The sequence below is a fragment of the Geotrypetes seraphini genome, chromosome 5, assembly GCF_902459505.1.
Source record: "Geotrypetes seraphini chromosome 5, aGeoSer1.1, whole genome shotgun sequence".
NCBI lineage: Eukaryota > Metazoa > Chordata > Amphibia > Gymnophiona > Dermophiidae > Geotrypetes > Geotrypetes seraphini.
Genome location: NC_047088.1, coordinates 267,503,061 through 267,526,368, shown reverse-complemented (window position 1 = coordinate 267,526,368; position 23,308 = coordinate 267,503,061). Strand labels below are relative to the sequence as shown.

The following is a 23,308-nucleotide window of genomic DNA, read 5'->3' as shown; positions in this document are numbered from 1 at the left end:
GGAAGCCTCCAGATTGTTAGCTCCCTCTCACACTGTCCATTTCAATAGTTCTGGTACAGTCTGCTCCCTTAACAGTCTTTTGATCTTTCTCTCTTTTTTGCTGCTCCGATGGAAGCGAAGTTTTCCGCTCCTGCAGAAAGCAAAGTAACGGTAGGAAGCATCTGTTTGTCTGTTTGTTTCTGTCTCTGTTTCCAGCTGTCTTTGCATCTATGATTCAAGAAACTTTGATTGGAACATTTACAGTATATATGTGTTGGAAAAGATTTCAAAAGAAGGAATTACAAGTTGCAGAATAGGTCATAACAAAGAGACTTCTGAGGTTCTGACAGGGCCGCCATCAGAAATTTCTGGGCCCTTTACTGAGCAATCCTATTGGGCCCCCCACGCACCCCTTCCCCCCCTGATCCCCCCTTCTTCCATGGGCCGAATACACACATACTTTTCTCTGTCGCCGCACTCTTTGACCAAAATATTTGTAAGCCTGCAACCACGTCAAGGTAGACTCTTTCAGCAGCTCCCCTCCCTCCCCCTTATCTTTGTGGCCAAGTCAAAATGATCTACTAACAATAAAATTTTAAAAACACAAAGCACGCTGTACGCAGAGAAAATATTAATTATCATTTATGTTCCGCGGGTTTTCAAAGAGGTCAAGGCAGATGACTTTATGCAATGTCACCTCAGTAACAACTATACAAAAATAGACAAATATTCCCCCTCCCTTTTTACTAAACCGCAATAGCGTTTTTTAGCGCAGGGACCTGCGCTGAATGTCCCACGCTGCTCTTGAAGCTCATAGGCTCCCTGCGCTAAAAAACGCTATTGCGGTTTAGTAAAAGGGGGCCATAGTGCAAAATATAGACAGCATATATAAATTCTCAAAACGGACACATTTTGATCACTAAATTGAAAATAAAATCATTTTCCTACCTTTGGTAATTTCATCAGTCTCTGGTTGCACTTTATTCTTCTGACTGTGCATCCAATATTTCTTCCCTTCTTTCAGCCTCCTGTATGCTTCCTCTCCTTCAGACCTCATTCCCTCCCCAAACTTTTTCTTTGTTTCACCCTGCCCCCTTCTTTCTTTTTCTCTCTCTCCATACCCCCTTTCATTCTGTATGTCTGTCTTTCTCTCTCTCTCCGTGCCCCATTTTTCTTTGTTTCACCCAGCCCCCTTTCTTTTTTTTTTTTTTCTGGCTCCCTGTCCCCCCCTTTCTTTCTTTCTCCTTGCCCTCCCCTATGCCACCACTATTGGGAAAATGCTGCCACCGCCACTGGGGAATAGGCTGCCACTGCCGCTATCGGGAACAGGCCGGCACCGAGTTCGCCCTGCTTCTCTTCCCCGCGGGGCCGACCAAATCTTGCCACTCGACGTCAATTCTAACGTCGGAGAGGATGTTCTGGGCCAGCCAGGCAGCGATTGGCTGGCCCAGAACGTCCTCTCCGACGTCAGAATTGACACGGGTGGCGAGAGTTGGTCGGCCCCACAGGGAAAGCAGGGAGAACTTGGCACCGGCCTGTTCCCAATGGCGGTGGTGGCACTCAAGTGGCTAAAGAGACGCAGTTTGCCAGCCTAGGGAGAACACTGGAGGGTGGCCAGCTGTGCACCCCCTTGGGGCGTAAACCCGGGGCAAACCGCCCCCACCCCCACCTTGGTATGCCACTGTCTATACCTCACTCCCTCCCTATGACCAAAAATTATCCTTTATTCTATTCCCCGTGTACACAACCATCTCTTTCCCTCCCTTCCTCTCTCCCAAGTCCTTGCCTTCTATGTCCAAAAACACATTCCCTCCCCCACCTCAGCATCTCTTTCCTTCCCTTCCTCTCTCCCAACTCCATGCCTTCTGTGTCCAAAAATGCATTCCCTCCCCCATCTCAGCATCTCTTTCCCTCCCTTCCTCTCTCCCAAGTCCATGCCTTCTGTGTCCAAAAACCCATTCCCTCCCCCACCTCCGCATCTATTTCCCTCCCTTCCTCTCTCCCAAGTCCATGCCTTCTGTGTCCAAAAACCCATTCTCTCCCCCACCTCAGCATCTCTTTCCCTCCCTTCCTCTCCCCCAAGTTCATGCCTTCTGTGTCCAAAAATGCATTCCCTCCCCCACCTCAGCATCTCTTTCCCTCCCTTCCTCTCTCCCAAGTTCATGCCTTGTGTCCAAAACGCACTCCCTCCCCCTTTTGTGTTCCTCGTTTGTCTCCCAGCCCATCTTAGCAACTTTCTCAGCAAAATGTAGCTCGAGCCGCGTAGCCTTGTCTTCTATTTCCTGCCTGTCCCGCCGCGCACACATAGCCGACCAGAAGTCTTCCCCGACTTCAGCGCTGACGTCGGGGAAGACTTCTGATCGGCTGTGTGAGCGGCAGGGCAGTCGGAGTAGAAGACGAGCCTCGCGGCTCGAGTTATATTTAACCCCGCGGGTCCCCCATCGTCCCCGTTCAGCTCTCTCCTGTGAACCCCCTTGGGGCATGCACCCGGGGCGCACCGCCCCCCCTAAGTACGCTACTGGCCCGGGCCCCCTGTCAGCTCCGGGCCCCTGAATGCAGGACTGGTAGTACTGCCCTGATGGTGGCCCTGGGTTCTGAGGCTGGCCAGTATTGTCTTGGGTCTAGATCTCCAAAGGGATTAAGCTGCTTAACAATGGAGTTGGGGTTAGGTAATAAGGTGGATGGTGGTGGTGGTGAGTCTCCTCTTGCAAGAGGTGTTCTGTAAGTTAGCTGTAAGCCTCTTGTTTTTCATATTTCTGGCTCTGAAGAGTGTTTCATCTGAAGTACATTCAACAGTCCAAATAAACCCCTTTATAAAACAGGGTAGCTAGAGGGTCACACAGTTAATTTTGGGACTATAAAAAACATTTGCTATTAAATCCAGATCTTTTGCTTAGCTCATTGGGAAGCAGGAAGCAGTAAAGTTTGTCAAGATAGGTGAACAAAGGATTAAGGTATTAGCTAGAGAAATCTGAAGTATGGGGGAGGAAGGAAGGAAATGGATATTTATTTAAAAGATTTAAAACCCACACTACCATTCAAAGTAGGGTTCAGTTTTGCACTGAAACCTTAATTAAAAATATATAAAGTGATGTCATTTTATTGGACTTAGGGGAAAATTCTCTAATATTGTTGGTAAAACCTGACTAGCTGCTGTTGTAGCCGTAAATGTAATGATTTAAAAAAGCCAAGCGATTCTCGAAAAACCGCACATGCAAATGAGGTTCGCGGAGGGTCACTGAATTTTCATGAGATGAGTCACTGGTGATAGCAATCAGCACATGCACAGAATAGACCACGGAAAGAGGCAAAAATGTGTGCATGTTACGGGAAATGCTACGTCATAGGTATGCAATGCTATTGGATGGAAGGGGAGGGAAAGTGCAAGCGTCAGATTTCAACACCCGCATATACGACACGCCTTTAATATATGCGCTCGAGGAGCGTGCTTTTGAGATCTTTTTTTCTCCAAAAACTACTATTATTTATGTTTCTAATTTATGGCTAACCTACTTAAGAGGGCTTTAAACTAGAATTGTTGGGGCAGGGTGATCAGGTAAGTAAATCACTAAATACCTCTACACCAGGGGTCTCAAAGTCCTTCCTTGAGGGCCACAATCCAGTCGGGTTTTCAGGATTTCCCCAATGAATATGCATGAGATCTATGTGCATGCACTGCTTTCAATGCATATTCGTTGGGGAAATCCTGAAAACCCGACTGGATTGTGGCCCTCAAGGAGGGACTTTGAGATCCCTGCTCTACACAAATGGGGGGAAAGCAGGATATACTAAGTAGGGAAAACAAGATTCTGGATCTAGGAACTGTGATGGTAGAAGCTGAGTTGGATTTAGGGGCAATCACAGCATTGTGGATCATGGAGAACCATGACTGGGATATAGTTGTACCAGGCAATAATCTGTTCAGGTAAGATAGGGTAGGAAGGGGAGTGGCAATATATGTTAAAGATCATATGTAGCCACACAATTGCAGAATGTACAGGGTAAGGAAGAGGCACTGTGGGACAATCTGAAAAGAGGGAATGGAAAATACATTTACATTGGTGCGATATATAGGCCTCTTTCACAGATGGAAAAAGTGGACAGAGGTTTAATAATAGACATTTAAAATATAGCTGGAAAAGGGGAAGTATTACTAATAGGTGATTTTAATGTGCCAGATGTTGATTGGAGTATCCCTATTGCAGGGTCTTCTAGAAGATGGGAGATCCTAGATTCTCTACAAGGAGAACTATTCCAGCAGTTGGTAATGGAACCCATGCGGGATGAGGCCATACTGGACTTAGTGCTTACAAATGGGGAAAATGTTTCTGACAACCAGTGATCGCTGTATGGTATTGTTTAATATTAAGACAGGTGTAGAGAGGACTCATTCAAAAGTAAAGGCTCTATACTTCTTAAAAAACTAACTGTTCAGATGGGGGATTATGTCAAGGAATTGTCTAGATGGGGACATCTAGAAGAAGTAGGAAAGCAGTGGGCAAAACTGAAAGGAGCTATTATAGGAGCAACAAACCATTTTGCAAGAAAAGTAAGAAGAAAAGAAGGCCGCTTTAGTTCTCAAAAGTAGTAGCTCAGAAGGTAAAGAAAAAGAGATTAGCTTTCATAAACAACAAAAGATTACAGAAAGAGGAAGACAGGCTAAAATATCTGGAAAAGTTAAAAGAGGCTGGTCGAATAGTTGGGAAAGCAAAGATGTCGGTAACAAAAATCATATGTACGAATACAGGATGTCCGGTGCTATACTTAGAAAGAGTCCCAGGAAAGAGACTTGGGAATACTTGTAGACAAGTCAATGAAACCATCTGCGCAATGGGTGGCTGCGGCATTGAAAAGGGCAAACATGCTGCTGTACCGGGCCGTGGTACACCCCCACCTGGAATACTGTGTCCAACACTGGTTGCCATACATGAAAAAGGACATAGTACTACTTGAAAGAGTCCAGAGAAGAGTGACAAAAATGGTTAAGGGATTAGAGGAGTTGCCGTACAATGAGAGGCTAGAGAAACTGGGCCTCTTCTCCCTTGAAAAGAGGAGACTGAGAGGGGACATGATTGAAACATTCAAGATATTGAAGGGAATTGACTTAGTAGAGAAAGAGAGATTGTTCACCCTCTCCAAGGTGAAGAGAATGAGAGGGCACTCAAAGTTAAAAGGGGATAGATTCCGTAAAAACCTAAGGAAGTTCTTCTTCACACAGAGAGTGGTAGAAATCTGGAATGCTCTTCCAGAGGCTGTTATAGGGGAAAACACCCTTCAGGGATTCAAGAAAAGGTTAGATAAGTTCCTGCTGGACCAGAACATACGCAGGTAAGGCTAGACTCAGTGGCTGGGAGGGTGTAGATGGACCGGAGTAGGTTTTAACAGAGATTTCGGCAGTTGGAACCCAAGCACAGTACCGGGTAGAGCTTTGGATTCTTGCCCAGAAATAGCTAAGAAAAAAATTAAAAAATTAAAATTGAATCAGGTTGGGCAGACTGGATGGACCATTCAGGTCTTTATCTGCTGTCATCTACTATATTACTATGTAGAGCACTGGTCTTTGACCTAGGGGCCGCCGCGTGAGTGGATTGCTGGGCACAATGGACCACTGGTCTGACCCAGCAGCGGCAATTCTTATGTTCTTATGTACATCCCTGTAATAAAAGCTTATTTGCCTTCAGGTGAGAAACCTGTGAATCTGCAGTTAATTTCAAAGCCTTCTCCTCATAAAGGGAAAACTCAGAGAAGTGGTGGGGTGGAAACAATTACACCTAAGAACACACCAGGGAAAGCTTTACTCAAAGCAGGCAGGCTAGTTAAGGAACAGCCATTGAGAACTCTAGCTGTCCCTGCAGGTGTAAATAAGCAGATGAGAGAACTGAAGCTAGGGAAGAATGGCTCCATTCTCAACCAAAGCTTCATTCCTAATACAGCATAGAAACCACAGGGCAAAAGCCTATTATATTCAGGAGGTCAAGCTAGTGGAAGAACCAAAGCTAACCAAGGACTTCTGGCAAGGGAACTTTCCAAACCCAGCTCTAAAGAAATGTCTGACCAGGATTTAACCCAAGTAGCAGGTGGGCAAGAGGTAGACCTAGTTTCTTTATCTGGAAAGAGTGATATTCAGCAAGGGTGTGACGTGTATATGAGTGAAGGGGAATGTGTTACAATAAGCTTGTTAGGAGATGAAGAAATGCAGTGGGAGCCAGGGGACTAAAACATAAGGAATGAGTGTGGTGGTGTTTGAATGTGTGTTACAGTGAGAAATACTGAAGAGTAAAGCAGTTTCAGTTCCCATAAGATTTACTGTGGGGGAAGGCAATCCATAACTCTATCCCTCTTTAATTGAAAAGCACGGCTACAGCAGTACTAAAGCCTAAAGTTAAAGCCCTAATCTTAACTGAAGCTCACCAAAGAGTTTTGTAAAACGTGAGGGATACATCCGGGCAGGCTTGCCCTCTCTCTGAGTCCAGGCAATTCTAGTAAAGGACCGGTGACCAGTTCTTTAGCAAGATTAGGAGATCTTTAATGCAAAGGCAAAATGCTGTAAGCATGTTTCAAGCATAACTAGCAAAGCCTATAATGAAATGAACAGCACCAATGCATAAAGTTTGCCAAAAATCCACCATATTTGATGGACCTAAGACTCATGGGAGTTGTAGTCAAGTTGCTGAATTGAAAGTGGAATCAAGAGCAAAAGTAATCCTGTGTTTGTAGCAACGTACCTTTCATTTGTGACAAGAAGTTTATGCTTTGTTTTGACACTGTTGTTTTGAATAAATCAGTGCATGGTGGAAGCACTGAACTGAACTTGGTTACACTTACTTCCACACCCCAGAGTTTGGGCAATAAAAGTCTTTAAGCTTTTGCACATGTGTGTTTTGCTTTTCCTTTTTGAGTTTGCAATCCACTTGGCTACTCCAGTAAACCGCTCGGCTGGTGCAGTGCTAAGGATTAGGGTCCAGCCACCTACTGTCTCTACTCCCCACCACAGTATGACTCTATGAGTACATTCTCTCCAAAGAGAACATGTTATAATGTTTGGTAAATTCATGATAGCCTGACTAACATCTGTGTCCCCCCAATCCTTCATGCCATTTATGTACCAACCAGTCATAAGATTGAGCAGGCAGAATTCCCCATACAATATGATGTAAGTGGGAAACAGGCAAAGGTAGCGCCTCATCTTATTGAAAAGAGCCTGCAATCTCTTAGTGAGTTCTTCAATCCACAGGGTAGCTAAATAATGTGTTAGCTGAATGTAACCATAAAGATCCCCAGGCCCTAAGAACTGGAAGAGATTGAAGGGATCTATCCTCACCCAATACTTGAACTATGGAATTAATTCCTTGTGCCTTCCAGCTGCGAAGGACTATAGAGGTCATGCCAGATAGAAAATCAGAATTCCCCTGCAATGGTAATAGATTTGTGGCATTAGGGTTATAATGTAAAACCCTCATCAAACAACACCAAGCTACTCTCAGAGGGCTCAATAAGGAATTATTATGAGCCATTACTGCAATTTATGTCATGGTGCACGAAGTAAACATGTAAAGTGTACAGGAAGGAAAAACGCCCATTCAAATTGTCGGGGGGTAAAGATCTAAAGAACTACGTGGCATAAATGTGCATGAGGCGAGTCTCTTTCAATTGAAAGGAAACTCCAGAATGAGAGGGCTCAGGTATAATCTAAGGAAATACTTTTTTTCAGAAAAGGTGGTAGATGTGGGAAATAGTCTCCCGGTAGAGGTGGTGGAGACAAACACTGTGTCTGAATTCAAGAAAGCATGGGATCTCTTATGGAGAGGAGAGGATAGTGGATGGGAAGACTGGATGGGCCTTTTGGCCTTTATCTGCCAACATGTATCCATCTATTCAAAGATCTCATGACAACTGTCAGATTGGATTGCTATTATATATTCTAACCATCTCCTTATTACTTCACAACCATCTTTTACAGCATCTCCTTTAGAAACACTTGCATTCCACATTGCAGGTCAGGTTAACTTGGACTTTCTTCTCATCTATCTTCCTCCTCCTGTAATGGTTTCTATATTATTTACTTTACAGTCTACCTTATCTGATCTCTAACAATCCAATTATACTAGGAGATTTTAATATCCATTTTGATGATCCACACAACTCCATCACTCAGGATCTCCTTAATAATCTTAAAGAGTTATCACTCCATCCTCTTTTTTCATCTCCAATGCACAAATGCGGTCACAATATTGACATGATTATAACTCCTCACATACCCGAATGATTTCCCTTCTGATGTGGGAGCGGAGGGATGTGACTAATATGTCTTCTCGCCAGGGCCGCCTTTTCCATACTACTTGGGAACCTTTTTGGTCTACTTTGACCCCTCTGGCTCGTAGCCGAATACTCAATTGATGCTCTTGTTTGTATTTACCCTTTTGTTTCGCTTGGTGTATTCATTTCTTTTCTCATGTTCTTTGATACATTGCATCTGAAAGAGGACCCAGGGGTGGGATTGGGGGGGGGGGGGGGTTGCTTTGGTTGGTTTTGGGGGGGGATTCTTTTGGGGTCACTTTATACTCTATTGAGCTGGATTTGTATTTTGTTGTGTTGCCTGTTGCTTTCTTGATTGCTCAATAAAAATATATTTGACCATAACTCCTCACAAACATCGAACAAACCACCCAATGGGAAACTAATCTCCAGACCTTATTAGAAAATAGTAGTTTCAAAATCTTTTACTAGAACATCTGAGCCCTGGTATAATCATAGTCATCGTTTATTAAGACAACAGCTTAGATCTTTGGAACGTAGTTTGCCTAAGAACAAAATTCTAATGAGTCTTAATCTTTACAAAAATAAGGAAACATCAAAGAAACAATATTATACTGATTGAATTACAAAAGCTAAAAAATTCAGCTACTCTCAACATTATTTTGAAAACGTTAACTACGCAACCCAACCAACTCCTGCTAATTTTACCTTGCAACCTACAGCTGAAACTATTGCAAAAACATTCAAGTCTGAAATTGAACAGATTCATGCTTCATTTAGTAGCGCATTCGACCTGGTAGATCATGATATTATACTTGAATGTCTAGATGCCATAAGGATTTCTGGCCATGTACTATATTGGTTTAAGGGTTTTCTAAAAAAAAAAAAAAAATTGCTCTTACCAAATCTTCAGTGATGAAGTTATGAACATAAGAATTGCCGCTGCTGAGTCAGACCAGTGGTCCATCGTGCCCAGCAGTCTGCTCATGCGGCGGCCCGCAGGTCAAAGACCTGTGCCCTAACCAAGACCCGCCCTACCTGCATTCGTTCTGGTTCAGCAGGAACTTGTCCAACCTTGTCTTGAATCCCTGGAGGGTGTTTTCCCCTATAACATACTCCGGAAGAGCATTCCAGTTCTCTACCACTCTCTGGGTTAAGAAGAACTTCCTTACGTTTGTATGGAATCTATCCCCTTTTAACTTTAGAGAGTGCCCTCTCGTTCGCTCTACCTCGGAGAGGGTGAACACCCTGTCTTTATCTACCGAGTCTAGTCCCTTCATTATCATGAATGTTTCGATCATATCCCCTCTCAGTCTCCTCTTTTCAAGGGAGAAGAGGCCCAGTTTCTCTAATCTCACGCTGTACGGCAACTCCTCCAGTCCCTTAACCATTTTAGTCGCTCTTCTCTGGACCCTTTCGAGTAGTACCGTGTCCTTCTTCATGTACGGTGACCAGTGCTGGATGCAGTATTCCAGGTGAGGGCGTACCATGGCCCAGTGTAGCGACATGATAACCTTTTCATTCCTCAACTTGGAGTAATACCTGTGGAGTCCCTCAGAGATTTCCATTATCCCCATCTCTTTTCAATCTTTACATGGCTTCTTTGGGTTCAGAATTATCTAAACTGAACATACAATCATATATTTATGCAGGTGATATTTCCATTGTCATACCTAAAAAATTATATTTGACCTTGTGGAAAATTGGGCCAGAAATTTTAAATTTAAGCTGAATTCTGAAAAAACTAAAGTTTTTGAATTCTCAGAAATCTAAAGCTATGCTTTTTTGTACAAAAGAAAATCAGACACTTTCTTCACCATTATCTAATACCCCAATTCAATTATCTATATAATTCTCTATATTATGGCATCAGATGTAAAAGACATTCATAATTTACAACTAGTTTAAAATACTTCTATAAAATTAATAACTGGGAAAAAGAAATTTGATCACGTCACTCCACTTTTAAAGTCTGCTCATTGGTTACCTGTTAATCATCGATTAACATATAATATTTTGCTTTTGGCCTTCAAGGCACATTCTGCACGATCAGCGCCTTTTCTCGATAATTACCTGATACCATATATACCTTCTCGTATACTTTGTTCACTTCAACAAAACATACGCTTCTACTAGAGAGTGTTTTTTTTTCGGTTAATAGTCCACAACTCTGGAATGCCTTCCCTGATCACATTAGGCCCGAAAACAATTTAGAACGTTTCAAATCTCTTTTAAAATCTTTTTTCAAATTTTCAGATGCATTTAACTAGTAGCTTCTATTCAATCGGCATAATTTTATATTTCAGGCAGGTCTCAGTGAGCATCAATATGGAATTAGAAGTGCACATTTAAAATTAAATTTAAATTGCATTTACCGTAAATTTAAATTTTATCATACTTTATCTTTTATTTGTTTATAATGTAACTTTCAATTCTCATTCTATTTTAACTTTTTTATATTAAATGTAAACCACATAGATGCATTTGCCAATGCGGTATATCAAATACTACATAAACTTGTAAACTTAGACCACTTCCTTTTTATAAGCACATAAGTGTTGTCAGATCAAAGGTTCATCAAGCCCAGTATCCTGTTTCCTACGGTGGCCAATTCAGGTCACATCTGCCTGGTAAGATCCTAAAGAGTGAAGCAAAAAGAAAACTGCAGACTAGTATGTACAAGATGCAGGCTCTGTTTATTATACCAAATATTTAATGCAGTTAAATGTTACCACCTTATTACAAACCAAGAGACCCGACAAGGTCCGTGTTTCGGAGAACACGCCTTCTTAGAAGGGGTATGATAGAGACTTACAAGATCATGAAGGGCATAGAGAAAGTGGAGAGGGACAGATTCTTCAAACTTTCAAGAACTACAAGAACGAGAGGGCATTTGGAAAAACTAAGAGGGGACAGATTCAAAACCAATGCTAGGAAGTTCTTCTTCACCCAGAGGGTGGTGGACACCTGGAATGCGCTTCCAGAGGGTGTGATAGGACAGAGTATGGTTTTGGGGTTCAAGAAGGGATTGGATGATTTCCTGAAGGAAAAGGGGATAGAAGGGTACAGATAGAGGATTACTATACAGGTCCTGGACCTGATGGGCCGCCGCGTGAGTGGACTGCTGGGCATGATGGACCTGTGGTCTGACCCAGCAGAGGCAATGCTTATGTTCTTAGGTTCAGGGGTCCATGGTTGACAAGGTTTGTAAAAAACCGCAATAAAATGGTATTTAGCGCTGCACTGCTGGCCGGTGACCTTCTTTTAAACAGGAAATTGTCTAATACCATTTTATTGTGATTTTTTACAAACCTTGTCAACCATGGACCCCTGAAGAAGGCGTGTTCTCCAAAACACGGACCGTGTCGGGTCTCTTGGTTTGTAATAAGGTGGTAACATTTAACTGCATTAAATATTTGGTATAATAAACAGAGCCTGCATCTTGTACATACTAGTCTGGCATTTTGGTTGGGTTTTATTTAATAGGATTTATCTTTATGAAGAGATTAATCCAAGGTGGAGTATTGCAGGTACAATTTAACATAAGATAAAAGTTACTATTTTTTAATAAATAAAATCAATGAGGTAAACTTTTAAACAGCAAATTAAACCTAAGAATAGGACTAACATGAAACAGTATCAGAAATGTACATATTTAATATTATGGTCTGAGTTTCTGTAACAAATGTTGTTACTTGTATAAAAATTTTTTTTGCAATAAATAAAAAAAATATATATACAGATTTAACACCATTGCAGAACAATCATATGATAGAAATACAAACAAAACCATAATAGACAGCATTGGACATTCAAATAACATACATATTAGGAGTGTGTGGTGCATTTGTTAGAGCTACAGCCTTGGCATCCTGAAGTTGTGGGTTCAAATCCTGCACTGCTCCTTGTGACCTTGGGCAAGTCACTTAATTCCCATTGCCCCAGGTACATTAGAAAGAGTGGGAGCCCACCGGGACAATTAGGGAATAATGCTGAATAATTTGTGCACATAGAATTATAGGATATGCTGAGACTAAATGATTAAAAAAAAAAAAATGATACACTTTCAACATAATGCCAATGAAACATTCAATAAGCAAATGCTAGAATATTCAAATAACATAGGGAGTTGAGGGCCAAGTGCAGATGTTTGTATCGTGTGCATGTTTGAAAGATTTCTGGGGTTGGAATTGATTCCTTTTGCTTCTGAACTAAGTTCAATTAGATATTTGTCTTTTTACATGGGTAGATGCCCAGTAAGAGTTCTGTTGTTCTATCCCCTCTTTCTGTATTATCTAGCTTTAATCTTTCCATCTTTCTCTTTCAGACTCAGAAAAGGAGGAAGAAGATGGTGTCGACCCCCAGGTAACTCGTGGAATGGATGCACATGACTCTCTCAGCACCCCTTCAGGTTAGTTGTGGGAGCCTCCACAGCTCCTCTTTCTTTGGTGCTCCAGAATATGCTGCACCCCACGAGCCTTTTACCTCACTGACCTGCACACCATGAGATCAGAACTCATTGTTCCTCCACACACCACTCCAATTCTCACCCTGTCTCAGACCAAACTGCTCCCCAACACATAACATCACCCTGCAGATCCATGAGGCTTATTTTTCACTGTTTACCAACATACCGCCCTGCCCTGCAGATCCCCAAGATCCACAGCTTGCTGCTCTCTGGCCAACGCCAGTCTCTGAGAATTACAACTTACCACTCTAGCACAGTGTTTCCCAAGTCCATCCTGCAGTCACCCCTTGCCAGTCAGGGTTTCAGGATATCCACAATGAATATGCTTGGAAAAGATTTGCATGCAATGGAGACGATGTATGCAAACCAATCTCATGCCTATTCATTGGGGATCTCCTGAAACCGTGACTGGCAAGGGGGGACTACAGGACAACAAGTAGAATATGCTAGTAGTAGAGCTCTGGCTATTTGGTGGCAGGGGTGAAGGTTTGCAATAATCTGGTTGGACAATTGAGAATGAAGAACAACATTCAGAGTTTAAAAAAATGATGACATCTCTTTTTATAGACGCTTAAGAATCATTGACTGAAGGGATAAAGTGAATAATGGATTTGTTATCTGTATATTGATTTCTTTTATTATGTGTTACATTGGTTATTTTTGTAATCTGCTTAGGTATAAGTGGAATATAAGCTTTATAAATTGCTGCCCATCCAAACATATTGCATATTCCTGAGCCTTACACTTCATACAGTGAGGCTGGACATAGAATAGCTGCATTTCTCTCAGCATGATTTGCCCTGTGCCCTTCCTTTAGATAAGTTTACTTACAGATTTCTAGAAGAATGGTGTTCTCTGCCTTTGCTCCAATACTTTGGAATAGTCTCCTCTTAAAGATTTGATGTTTGTTTCCAGATTAAGGTGTGGTTTTTTTTAACATATGGCTTATAGGGAGAATACAGGAATTTGTTAGTTCTGTTTAGTAATGTTGGCCACTTATAAGTTTAGCTCTGAAGAAGATGGGAGAAGGGTGAGAGGAGCATTTGTAAATCCACTTTTGAAGCAATGCATGAAATCAGTGTAAAATATGCATTCAAATACAGTTTTAAACCTATACCCGATTTTATTTTTGGTTTTATTTTTTTAATATTGTAATTTAAGATCCCCTCTTCCCTAATGTTTTAATGTTAATTAGCAATATATGTGATATTTGTGGATTTTATTATTTTATATTTTTATCTGATGTAAATCGTATTGAAATAAGATTTTGCGATCTAATCAAAGAATTTATTAAACTTGAAACTTAAGTTTGTTGTCAAATGCCTTCAGAGATTTTCTAGAGATATTCTTAGAAATTAAAATAAATGATACACTGCACCAGGGGTGCCCAATAGGTCGATCGCGATCCTCGCCAAGGCAAAGTGAGTCGATCACCCAGGACTCACTTTGCCTTGGCGATCTATCGGGCCGATCAGTCTTCCTCTCCCCGACGTCAATTCTGCCGTCGGAGAGGAAGTTCGGGACAGCCAATCGCTGCCTGGCTGGGCGGAATTTCCTCTCCGACGGCAGAATTGACGTCGGGGAGAGGAATGCTGGTCGGCCCGAAGCAGGGAGAGCATGGGGCGGCTTTGGGGCCTGTTATCCATTGGTGGCAGTTTGGGTCCTGTTCCCCGATGGCAGCGGCAGTGGCAGTGGCTTGGGGAAGGGCAGGGAGAAAGAAAGAAAGGGGGCAGGCAGGGAGACAGAAGGAAAGAAGAGAAACAGAAAAAAAAGGGGGGCATGAAGAGAGAAAGAAAGAAAGGTCAGGGAGAGAGGAAGAAAAAGTTGGGGGAGGGAATGAGGTGTGGAGGAGAGGAAGCATAAAGGCTGAAAGAAAGATTGGATGCACAGTCAGAAGAAGAAAGTGCAACCAGCGACTCATGAAATCACCAGACAAGGTAGGAAAAATGATTTTATTTTAAATTTAGTGATCAAAATGTGTCTGAATTTATATCTGCTGTCTATATTTTACAATATGGTTCCCTTTTACTAAACCGCAATAGTGTTTTTTAGCGCAGGGAGCCTATGAGCGTCAAGAGCAGCGCTGGGCATTCAGCGCAGCTCCCTGCACTAAAAACTGCTATTGTGGTTTAGTAAAAAGGGAGGGGGGTGGGTATTTGTCTATTTTTGTATGGTTGTTACTGAGGTGACAGTGCATAGAGTCATTTGCTTTGACCTCTTTGAAAAAACCCCGGAATAGGAACGATAATTAATAATTCTATGCGTACAGTGTTCGTTGTGTTTTTTAAAAAATTTTATTGTTGGTAGATCATTTTGACTTGGTCATTTTAAAAGTAGCTCACGAGTCAAAAAAGTGTGGGCACCCCTGCACTGCACTGTATCTTCCTAAGCTAGAGATGTCACTGTTCCCACCACCCTGCATCTTCATTAGCTTCCCAACATATAGCACCTCCCACAGCTGCACATCTCACTGCATGTGACCGCTGATAGTTTGGCTGGAACTGCTGAAGTGTTTCCTTTTAGTTGATTTAGGGTTACCATATGGCTCCAGAAAAAGGAGGACGGATTAAGACATCCAGGTTTTACTAGTAGGACAGATTGAGACATCTGAGTTTTACTTCTGTTGAAAGCAATGGAAGTAAAACCTGGATGACTCAATCTGTCCTCCTTTTTATGGAGCCATATGGTAACCCTAAGTCGATTGATCAAAATAAGTGGTCACATGACCGCTGATGTAAGCATTCTTCTGGTGAAGACCTCTTATTACAGACTGAGCTGCTTGGGGCAAGCTCTAGGGATGTGAGTTATGGTATCTGCAGGTCTTTGGGTCAATGGAGTTTTGGAGGGTAAGTCAAGGGTTGCTTTTGAATTTTGTGGAGCTAATTCGGTTAATGGCTATGGGATTTTTGATTGATTATTGTACTCCTATACCGGTGTTTAGGGTTGTATTTGATATCGTGAGTTAAGGATCTGCCACAGCAATTGCTGGAATGTTCTGTAGGCTGGGTGTTGGATCTTTGATATACATGGTTAGTATTAAGTTAGGGTTGGTGAATTGTTGGTCTGTGAGGCATAAGGAAGTTTGTATTGCTGCTATGATTGTAGATCTGTAATTACATATCTTGTTTTTGACAGGGACGTGGATTTGCAAGAGGGAGGAAGCATATTTATTACAATGTGCTCCTTTAGGGTTTGTGGTTTATTCCTGGGCTAGGTTGGTAGGGATGGGGGTATTGATATCTCACTCAGTTTTATGTATGGAGGATTCAATGGAATCGTTATTGATATTAAAGTTTCCCCCCCCCCCTTTTTCTACTTAGCATGCTTTTTGTTTTATTGCCCTCTGGCTTTATCAGAACCAGGTTGGGAGATGGTATTTCAGGTGATAGCAAACCTGATAGTCTGCTATCCTGAGACAGTTATTCTGGGAGATTTTAATATGCATGCGGATGTGGTGAGTGAAAGACGGGTACAGTGGTTCTTGTATGTTTTTAGAAGATCTTGGGTTGGTGAGGCAAGTTTTTGGACCGACACGAATGGTCATTCATTGGATTTGTTGTTTTAAGGTCATAGGAGTAGATAGAAACATAGAAATAGACGGCAGATAAGGGCCCACGGCCCATCTAGTCTGCCCACCTTAATGTCCCTCCCACTACCTTTGCCCTGTGAATAGATCCCATGTGCCGATCTCATTTGGCCTTAAAATCAGGCACGCTGCTGGCCTCAATCACCTGTAGTGGAAGACTATTCCAGCGATCAGATTAGAGGCTATCTTGTTGTTATCTAGGCCTCTCCCAAGGACAGACCATTTTGTACTTGCATTCTTCTTGCAGGGTTTACAGGGGGAAGAGAAGAGGAATTTACCCATGTCAGATATGGTTTTTAGAGATTATTCGGTAGTGGATATGGAGGCTAGACCTTCCTTGGATTCATGCCTTCTTGATAATTTTAGAGAATGTCCTTGGCGGAGCAGATAGATAGCTAGGTTAAGGGTTTAAATAGTGTGGTTGAAGAATGGGTCCCCCTGAAGGTGATTTATGGTCAACAGTGAAAGTGAAACCCTTGGGTTGCAGTTGTTGAAGCAACAACTAAGGAAGGCTGAAAGGGGTTAGAGAAAGTTTTGTGATGCTGATAGTTTTATTTACAAAAGGTGAAGCAGTCTAAGAGAATGTTTTATTAGAAGGTGGTGAGGGAGGTCCTTAATCCAGCTTGTAGGATGTATGGTCTACTGCATTCTCTTAAACTAGAGGTGGGAGTGGCTTTACTCTTTACCTGTTCTTCCATTGGAGGAGTTGGCTATTTAGGAGGAAGGGCTGTGGTTCAGTGGTTGAGCTGCTGTCTCTGTACCCAGAGGTAATGAGATCAAATCCTAGTGCTGCTCCTTGTGACCCTGGGCAAGTCACTTAATCCTCCAGTGCCCAGTGTTTTGAATGTCAGTTTTGAAATGTCAAAGCAGCAAAAAGGCAGAATACATCCCCATTCATTTTACTTTAAGAAGGAATTGAAGAGAGAGACTAGTATTTTATCCATAAGGGAGGAGCTTTGTTGGAATGAATAGAATGTGTTCGTTGTAGTAAACTTGATTATGGAAATGTTATTTATATGGGGTTGCTACTGCAAATATCTTTTTCGGAGTCTCCATACTTTGCAAAACATAGGGCTTCTTTTGTTAGAGGGATTCAACTTTATGGTTCAGTTTTGCCAACGTTTGTGCATTTTCACTGGTTGCCTTTGGAATTTTGCCCAATGTATAAATTTTTAGTCGTAATTTATAGGGATTTGTATGATCATCAGCCCTCTTATTTGGCTTCTTTGTTAAGAGAATATTCCCCAGTTAGGTCGTTATGGTCTGCAGGCTCTCAGTTGTTGATGCTGCTTCCAGCACAGAATGCCTGCTTGGTTATTACATTACATTAGTGATTTCTATTCTGCCTTTACCTTGCGGTACAAGGCGGATTACATAAGAATTGTTGTGAAAATAAGAGGTACAAATTGTTAAGATATTAAGAAGTACTTAAGGAATAGGTTGAACATTTTCTAATTTGCTAAGGAATAGTTGGAATTGCAGGAGGTGTTCGGAACATGTTTGATTGTGTTATATTGGTTTTATGTATTTTTTGAAGAGTAGGTTTTTGTTTCTTTTTTGAAGGTTTTGTAGTCTGTGGTCGAAGTCAGCAGATTGATGAGTTGTTGGTCCATTTTCGCTGCTCTGGGGGCCAGTAGGTTATCATACATTTTTCTTCGTTTGGACATTTTTGGTTGGTGGGTGTGTGGGTTCTCCTGTGTCTGGTTGAGGTGGATTGAGTAAGTCGATTGTTCCAGTAGGTAGGGCTGTCTCCGTTTATAGCCTTGAATAGTAGGCACTGGAATCGAAGTGTACTCAGACTTATCACAAGAGTGCAAGCATTTTGGGGGGAAGACTCCTGTGACAATGTGGACAAAATGCTCTTTGGTAAGTTTAAAAAAATTTAAAGACTTACCTTTTTGAAAAGGCAATTGATAGGGAACACTGAAGTGGAATCAGCCACTCTCATTCTCCTTTTTGTTAAGTGATTATAATTGGTATTGATGAGGTATTTCTTAATGTGCTGTAATTTTTCATGTATTGTTTTAGTTTTTTTGTATAAATTGTTTTATATATTGTAAACCACTGACATTATTTGAAGTGTGGTGGTGTGTCAAATAGTTTAACCTATGAAACCTCTAAGAACTGTACTTCTCAAAACCTTGACCCTTCCTGAGCTTTACACTTCAGAAATGTCCAAGTCCCTGCCCCCGCCGAATGTCAGAGCCCCTTACACATTACACTGAGAACGAGGGAGTGGTTCAGATGAGTGGCTAAATAAGGTCTGGACTGAATCATGGATGATTTGAATGAATTATTGTGTTCAAGGAATGAATGCTAGTTCGAGGGGTTAATGGAATTAAATAATGCTTAATTTTGTATCACGGTTTCTAGGATGCGAATGGATATGTTTTTTAAGGCTGTTCACTCTGTCCTGCTCTGTGCCTGAGTCTGTTCAGTTTCTTTCTGCATTTTCATATCTTGGTTCTTGTCTCAGGAGGGTCTGACACTATTGTGGGGAGCTCTCTGAACACCACTCCGAGCACACTGATTGGCACATCCCAGATGGAGGATCACTCTGACTGGTCCGGGAGTCAGCAGACCATAGTGGAGAAGGACATTTGTGAGAGTGTACCAGCTCGAGGACCTTACTTCTATTCTGCTACAGGCCGGCCACTGGATATCCTGGCCAGGAACCCAAGGCAAGCGATCCTGCTGAACACCAGTGGGGTGGAAATCAGGCACCTAGGGGTGGAACCGCTGATACGGGCATCTCGTGCTAATCTGGTGGGCACGAGCTGGGGGTCAGAGGATAATCTCTCACTGGCCAGTGATGTATATGACAGTGCATTCAGCCTGTACAGAGGCAGAGCATATTCCTTTCATATGTAAGTACCCAAATCCTTCCAAAGCACTCCTCATCCCATCACTGCCATCCTCAGCTTCAATCACTTTCCTTTTTGGCAAGAAATTATTTTTCACATTCTTAATTTATTATTCTATTTTGGCCAAAAGTGCTCTTTCAGTACTGAGATCTGATAGCCCGGATCAGTAAATGCATGAGAGGAACAGAGAGAAACAAGACACTAACGGGGAAAGGGACAAGGGAGGGGCAGAGAGCAGATAAAAAGAGAATGGGGGGTGGCAAGAGTGACAGAATTAAATCACATAAATCATGTATATTTCACATATTGAGGTCTTAAAGAAGCTTCCCATATGTATCTCAGACTGAGCAAGTGCCGCTCCCAAATTCTGCTCACTATGTGTCTCTGGCTCTTACACTCTTCTACAAAAGATCATATATTAAATCAATGAGAAAAGAAAATACTCTATTTATCTAAGCACTATTCATAAATCAAAACATGGAGGAATCATGGCATAAGCATAAGAAAGTAGATACTCTACAAGATTTTGTCTGCTGTCTTCTACATTGTTGCTTATGAATGCAAAATGTAAATTAGTCAAAACTGTTGCTTTCTAGATAACCTCATTGCCAACTGGATATAATTAATACATACAAAAATTGATTTTGGAAATATAATCTGGAATAAAATAAACAGCACAGTGAATCATTCCAAAAAAACAACATCTGCTTTACATAAGGACGGCCATACTGGGTCAGACCAATGGTCCATCTAGCCCAGTATCCTGTTTCTAACAGCGGCCAATTCAGACCACAGGTACTTGGCAGAAACCCAAAGAGTAGCAGCATTCCATGCTAGAAATCCCAGTGCAAGCAGTTCCTTCCCCCAGGTCTATCTCAATATCATAAGATGGTCAGGCCAGTGGTCCATCTAGCCCAGTATCCTGTTTCAACAGTAGTCAATCCAGGTCACAAATACCTGGCAGAAACCCAATAGTAACAACATTCCATACTAGTGATCCCAGGACAAGCAGTGGCTTTCCCCATGTCTATCTCAATGGCATAAGAACAGTCATATTGGGTCAGACCAATGGTCCATCTAGCCCAGTATCCTGTTTCTAACAGCGGCCAATTCAGACCACAGGTACTTGGCAGAAACCCAAAGAGTAGCAGCATTCCATGCTAGAAATCCCAGTGCAAGCAGTTCCTTCCCCCAGGTCTATCTCAATATCATAAGATGGTCAGGCCAGTGGTCCATCTAGCCCAGTATCCTGTTTCAACAGTAGTCAATCCAGGTCACAAATACCTGGCAGAAACCCAATAGTAACAACATTCCATACTAGTGATCCCAGGACAAGCAGTGGCTTTCCCCATGTCTATCTCAATGGCATAAGAACAGTCATATTGGGTCAGACCAATGGTCCATCTAGCCCAGTATCCTGCTTCCAACCATGGTCAATCCAGGTCACAAATACCTGGCAGAAACCCGAATAGTAGCAACATTCCAGAATCTCAAAGAGTAGCAAGATTTTGGAACCCCAAATAGTAGCATTCCATGTGGAATCCCCAAAGAGTAGCAAGATTTTGGAACCCCAAATAGTAGCATTCCATGTGGAATCCCCAAAGAGTAGCAAGATTCTATGCTAGAGGCCCAGGGCAAGCAGTGGCTTCCCCCTATGTCTATCTCAATAGCATAAGAACATAAGAATAGCTATACTGGGTCAAACCAATGGTCCATCTAGCCCAATATCCTGTTTCCATAGTGGCCAATCCAGGTCACAAGTACTTGGCAGAAACTCAAAGAGTTTGCAGATAATATTTGTATCAAGACCTCAAATACCCAAGACACTACTTAATTGATTTCATGTCCTTGCTGGAATAATAATAAAGAAGAGCACTTATCTTATAGCCCAACATTTCCTCAGGGGCTAATGCTCTCCACTTTCATGCTGTTTTGTTTGAAATTACTATGGAGGCTCTCCTTGCACCACTTCTATTTAGAACTGAAACAGTCTGCAGTGTGACTTTGTAAATAATGGGTTCACTGGCCTGATTGGGAACAGGGCAGTCCACCACTGCAGACTTCAGAGCATACCCTGAAGAAAGCCATAGCATGGTGGCTGAAACGTCAGTTTCTACCTGACAAGACGCAACAAGACCCAGAAACCTGCAACTAGCAGATATTAAGCTTTTGCACTATCTGTGAGATAGGAGCGACACTATCTCTCCCTCTTTCAAAACCTTAAGTCATCTGATAGTTAACACTATTTAACTAGCCAGGAACAGCTCTTGGCCGGCTAAATGGCACAATTCAGTGCAGAATTGATAGCTGGCTCTGTCATGCAGCTTAGCTAAGTCGAGCAGCCAAATCAGGCTGCTTAAATAGCTGGTCACTATAAACTTATCTGAATATCGGCAGAGCTGGCTAAGGTTTTAGCAGCCCAAATTGCCGGTTATCAAAATCAGCCCGGGATTGAATATCTGGGCTCAGCGCCAACCATGGAAGTCAGCCCGGCTAACTCCTGCAGTCTGAATATCAGGCCCAAAGTCTCTTAGGCAACCACCCATGCACCCGTGTCTTCTGGTATCAGTAAATTATATTACTCAGAGCTCTGGTGTCCAGGGATATGTGAGCAGTGGGATCCAGGCATGTGCACCACCTCCTCAGTACTGACAGAGACTCTCCTTAATCCTTTGCTTTCCATTTCTACAAATCACTTGCTACCTGACTTTCCTTTGACCTCCATCTCATCCATTTTGTTGGAAATGTTGTGTTCCACCAGATTAATGGTTATTTTTAAATGCGTTATTTCTTTATTTGTACTAAGTGTATACAGTATGTAAAAGACTTACAAAGAATCTACCAATCAGGGATAGAGCTCAGGCATCTTGTTATTGTTTCAGAGACTTTACTAGCTAGGAATATAACCCAGATCTTCTACCAGCCCAGGACAGAACCCAAACCCCTCAGTCATTGTGCTAGAGAATCTACCAGCCCAGGATAGTACACAAACTCTCTGGTCACTGTCCAAGATACTCTACTAGCCCAGGATAGAACCCAGATTCTTGTCACAGTCCTTGAGAATTTACCAGCAAAGTTGCTGCACCACTGAATAGGATAAACCAAGATCTCCTGCTAGTGTCCCATGGACTCTACCAGCTAGGAATAAGTCCCAGAGCCCTGTCATTGTCTCAGAGATTCTATCAGTTGGGGTGAGAAATGAGGCCTCCTATCATGGTCCCAGAGACTTTAATAGCTGAGAAAAGAAGTTGCTGTCCCAGAGACTCTACCAGTCAAGGTTATAAATCAGGCTCCTTAAACTGTCCCTTCCAGCCACAATTAGAACCCAGGGTTCTCTTACTGTCCCATAGATTTTTATTTATTTAAAAATTTAAAACCTGCCTTATCATTTTTGATACTGCAAATGGGAAAAAAAATATCAAAACAGTATAAATACATGTGGGGAAAGTATGTGAAGCATTGCTCATGGAATTCTTTCCACCCCCTCTGCATTTCACATGTGTGTATGTGGCAGTTTGAATAAAGTAGTACCCAAGTATTTTTTTGGTTGAGAATTAACAAAGAAATGAAACCAAGTATGATAATATTTTGAAAAATTAGATGTCATTATCAATAGAAGTTTACAGTTTACCCAAAGGATGCCACTCCATGGCAAGGGAAGATTAGGTTCTTACCTTGATCTTCTTTCTAGTAGAAAGGCATATGAGTCTTGAACCAGTGGGCTATTTACCTCTACTCACAAGTTTATGTAGAAGACGTCATCTACATTTTTCGCTCTGCCTCCTCTGATACTGTTGTGTGCCACTCAGTTCATACCAAAGCAGTTGAGAAGAACAACAGAGAGAAAAATAAGTTTGTTCTGACTTCAAATTAAATGATTAGCAAACATGTCAAATAACAACTGAAAAAAACAAGGTGGAACCCAACACTTCACCTACTGAATGCAATCAGCACTAACAATGATGTGACTCCCATAACTTCCAGTGTGTTAACAGTTAAAAAAAAATAATCAGAAAAGAGTCAACCACGTGGTGCCTCCCCTTGAGGAGGCTCTTCCTTGGACATTGTGGGAAACTTCTGGGTATCATCACTCTTCAGATCTTTTAACAGCAGAAAGTCAAGAAAAAAATACACAAATATGTAAGACAGTAAGCT

At 42.0% G+C, this 23,308-nt stretch overlaps 1 protein-coding gene across 4 annotated transcripts in view; it reads left to right on the top strand.

Moving 5' to 3' along the window:
- SPEG (striated muscle enriched protein kinase) overlaps positions 1–23,308 on the top strand; it is a 543,710-nt gene that overhangs the window by 112,887 nt on the left and 407,515 nt on the right. For 3 of the 4 annotated variants that reach the window (XM_033947130.1, XM_033947129.1, XM_033947132.1), the window contains 2 exons: positions 12,563–12,646; positions 18,766–19,156. In XM_033947130.1, coding sequence (XP_033803021.1) covers positions 12,563–12,646; positions 18,766–19,156 — 475 coding nt within the window. The remainder of the gene's footprint in view (positions 1–12,562; positions 12,647–18,765; positions 19,157–23,308) is intronic. The other variant, XM_033947131.1, reaches the window with a different exon arrangement.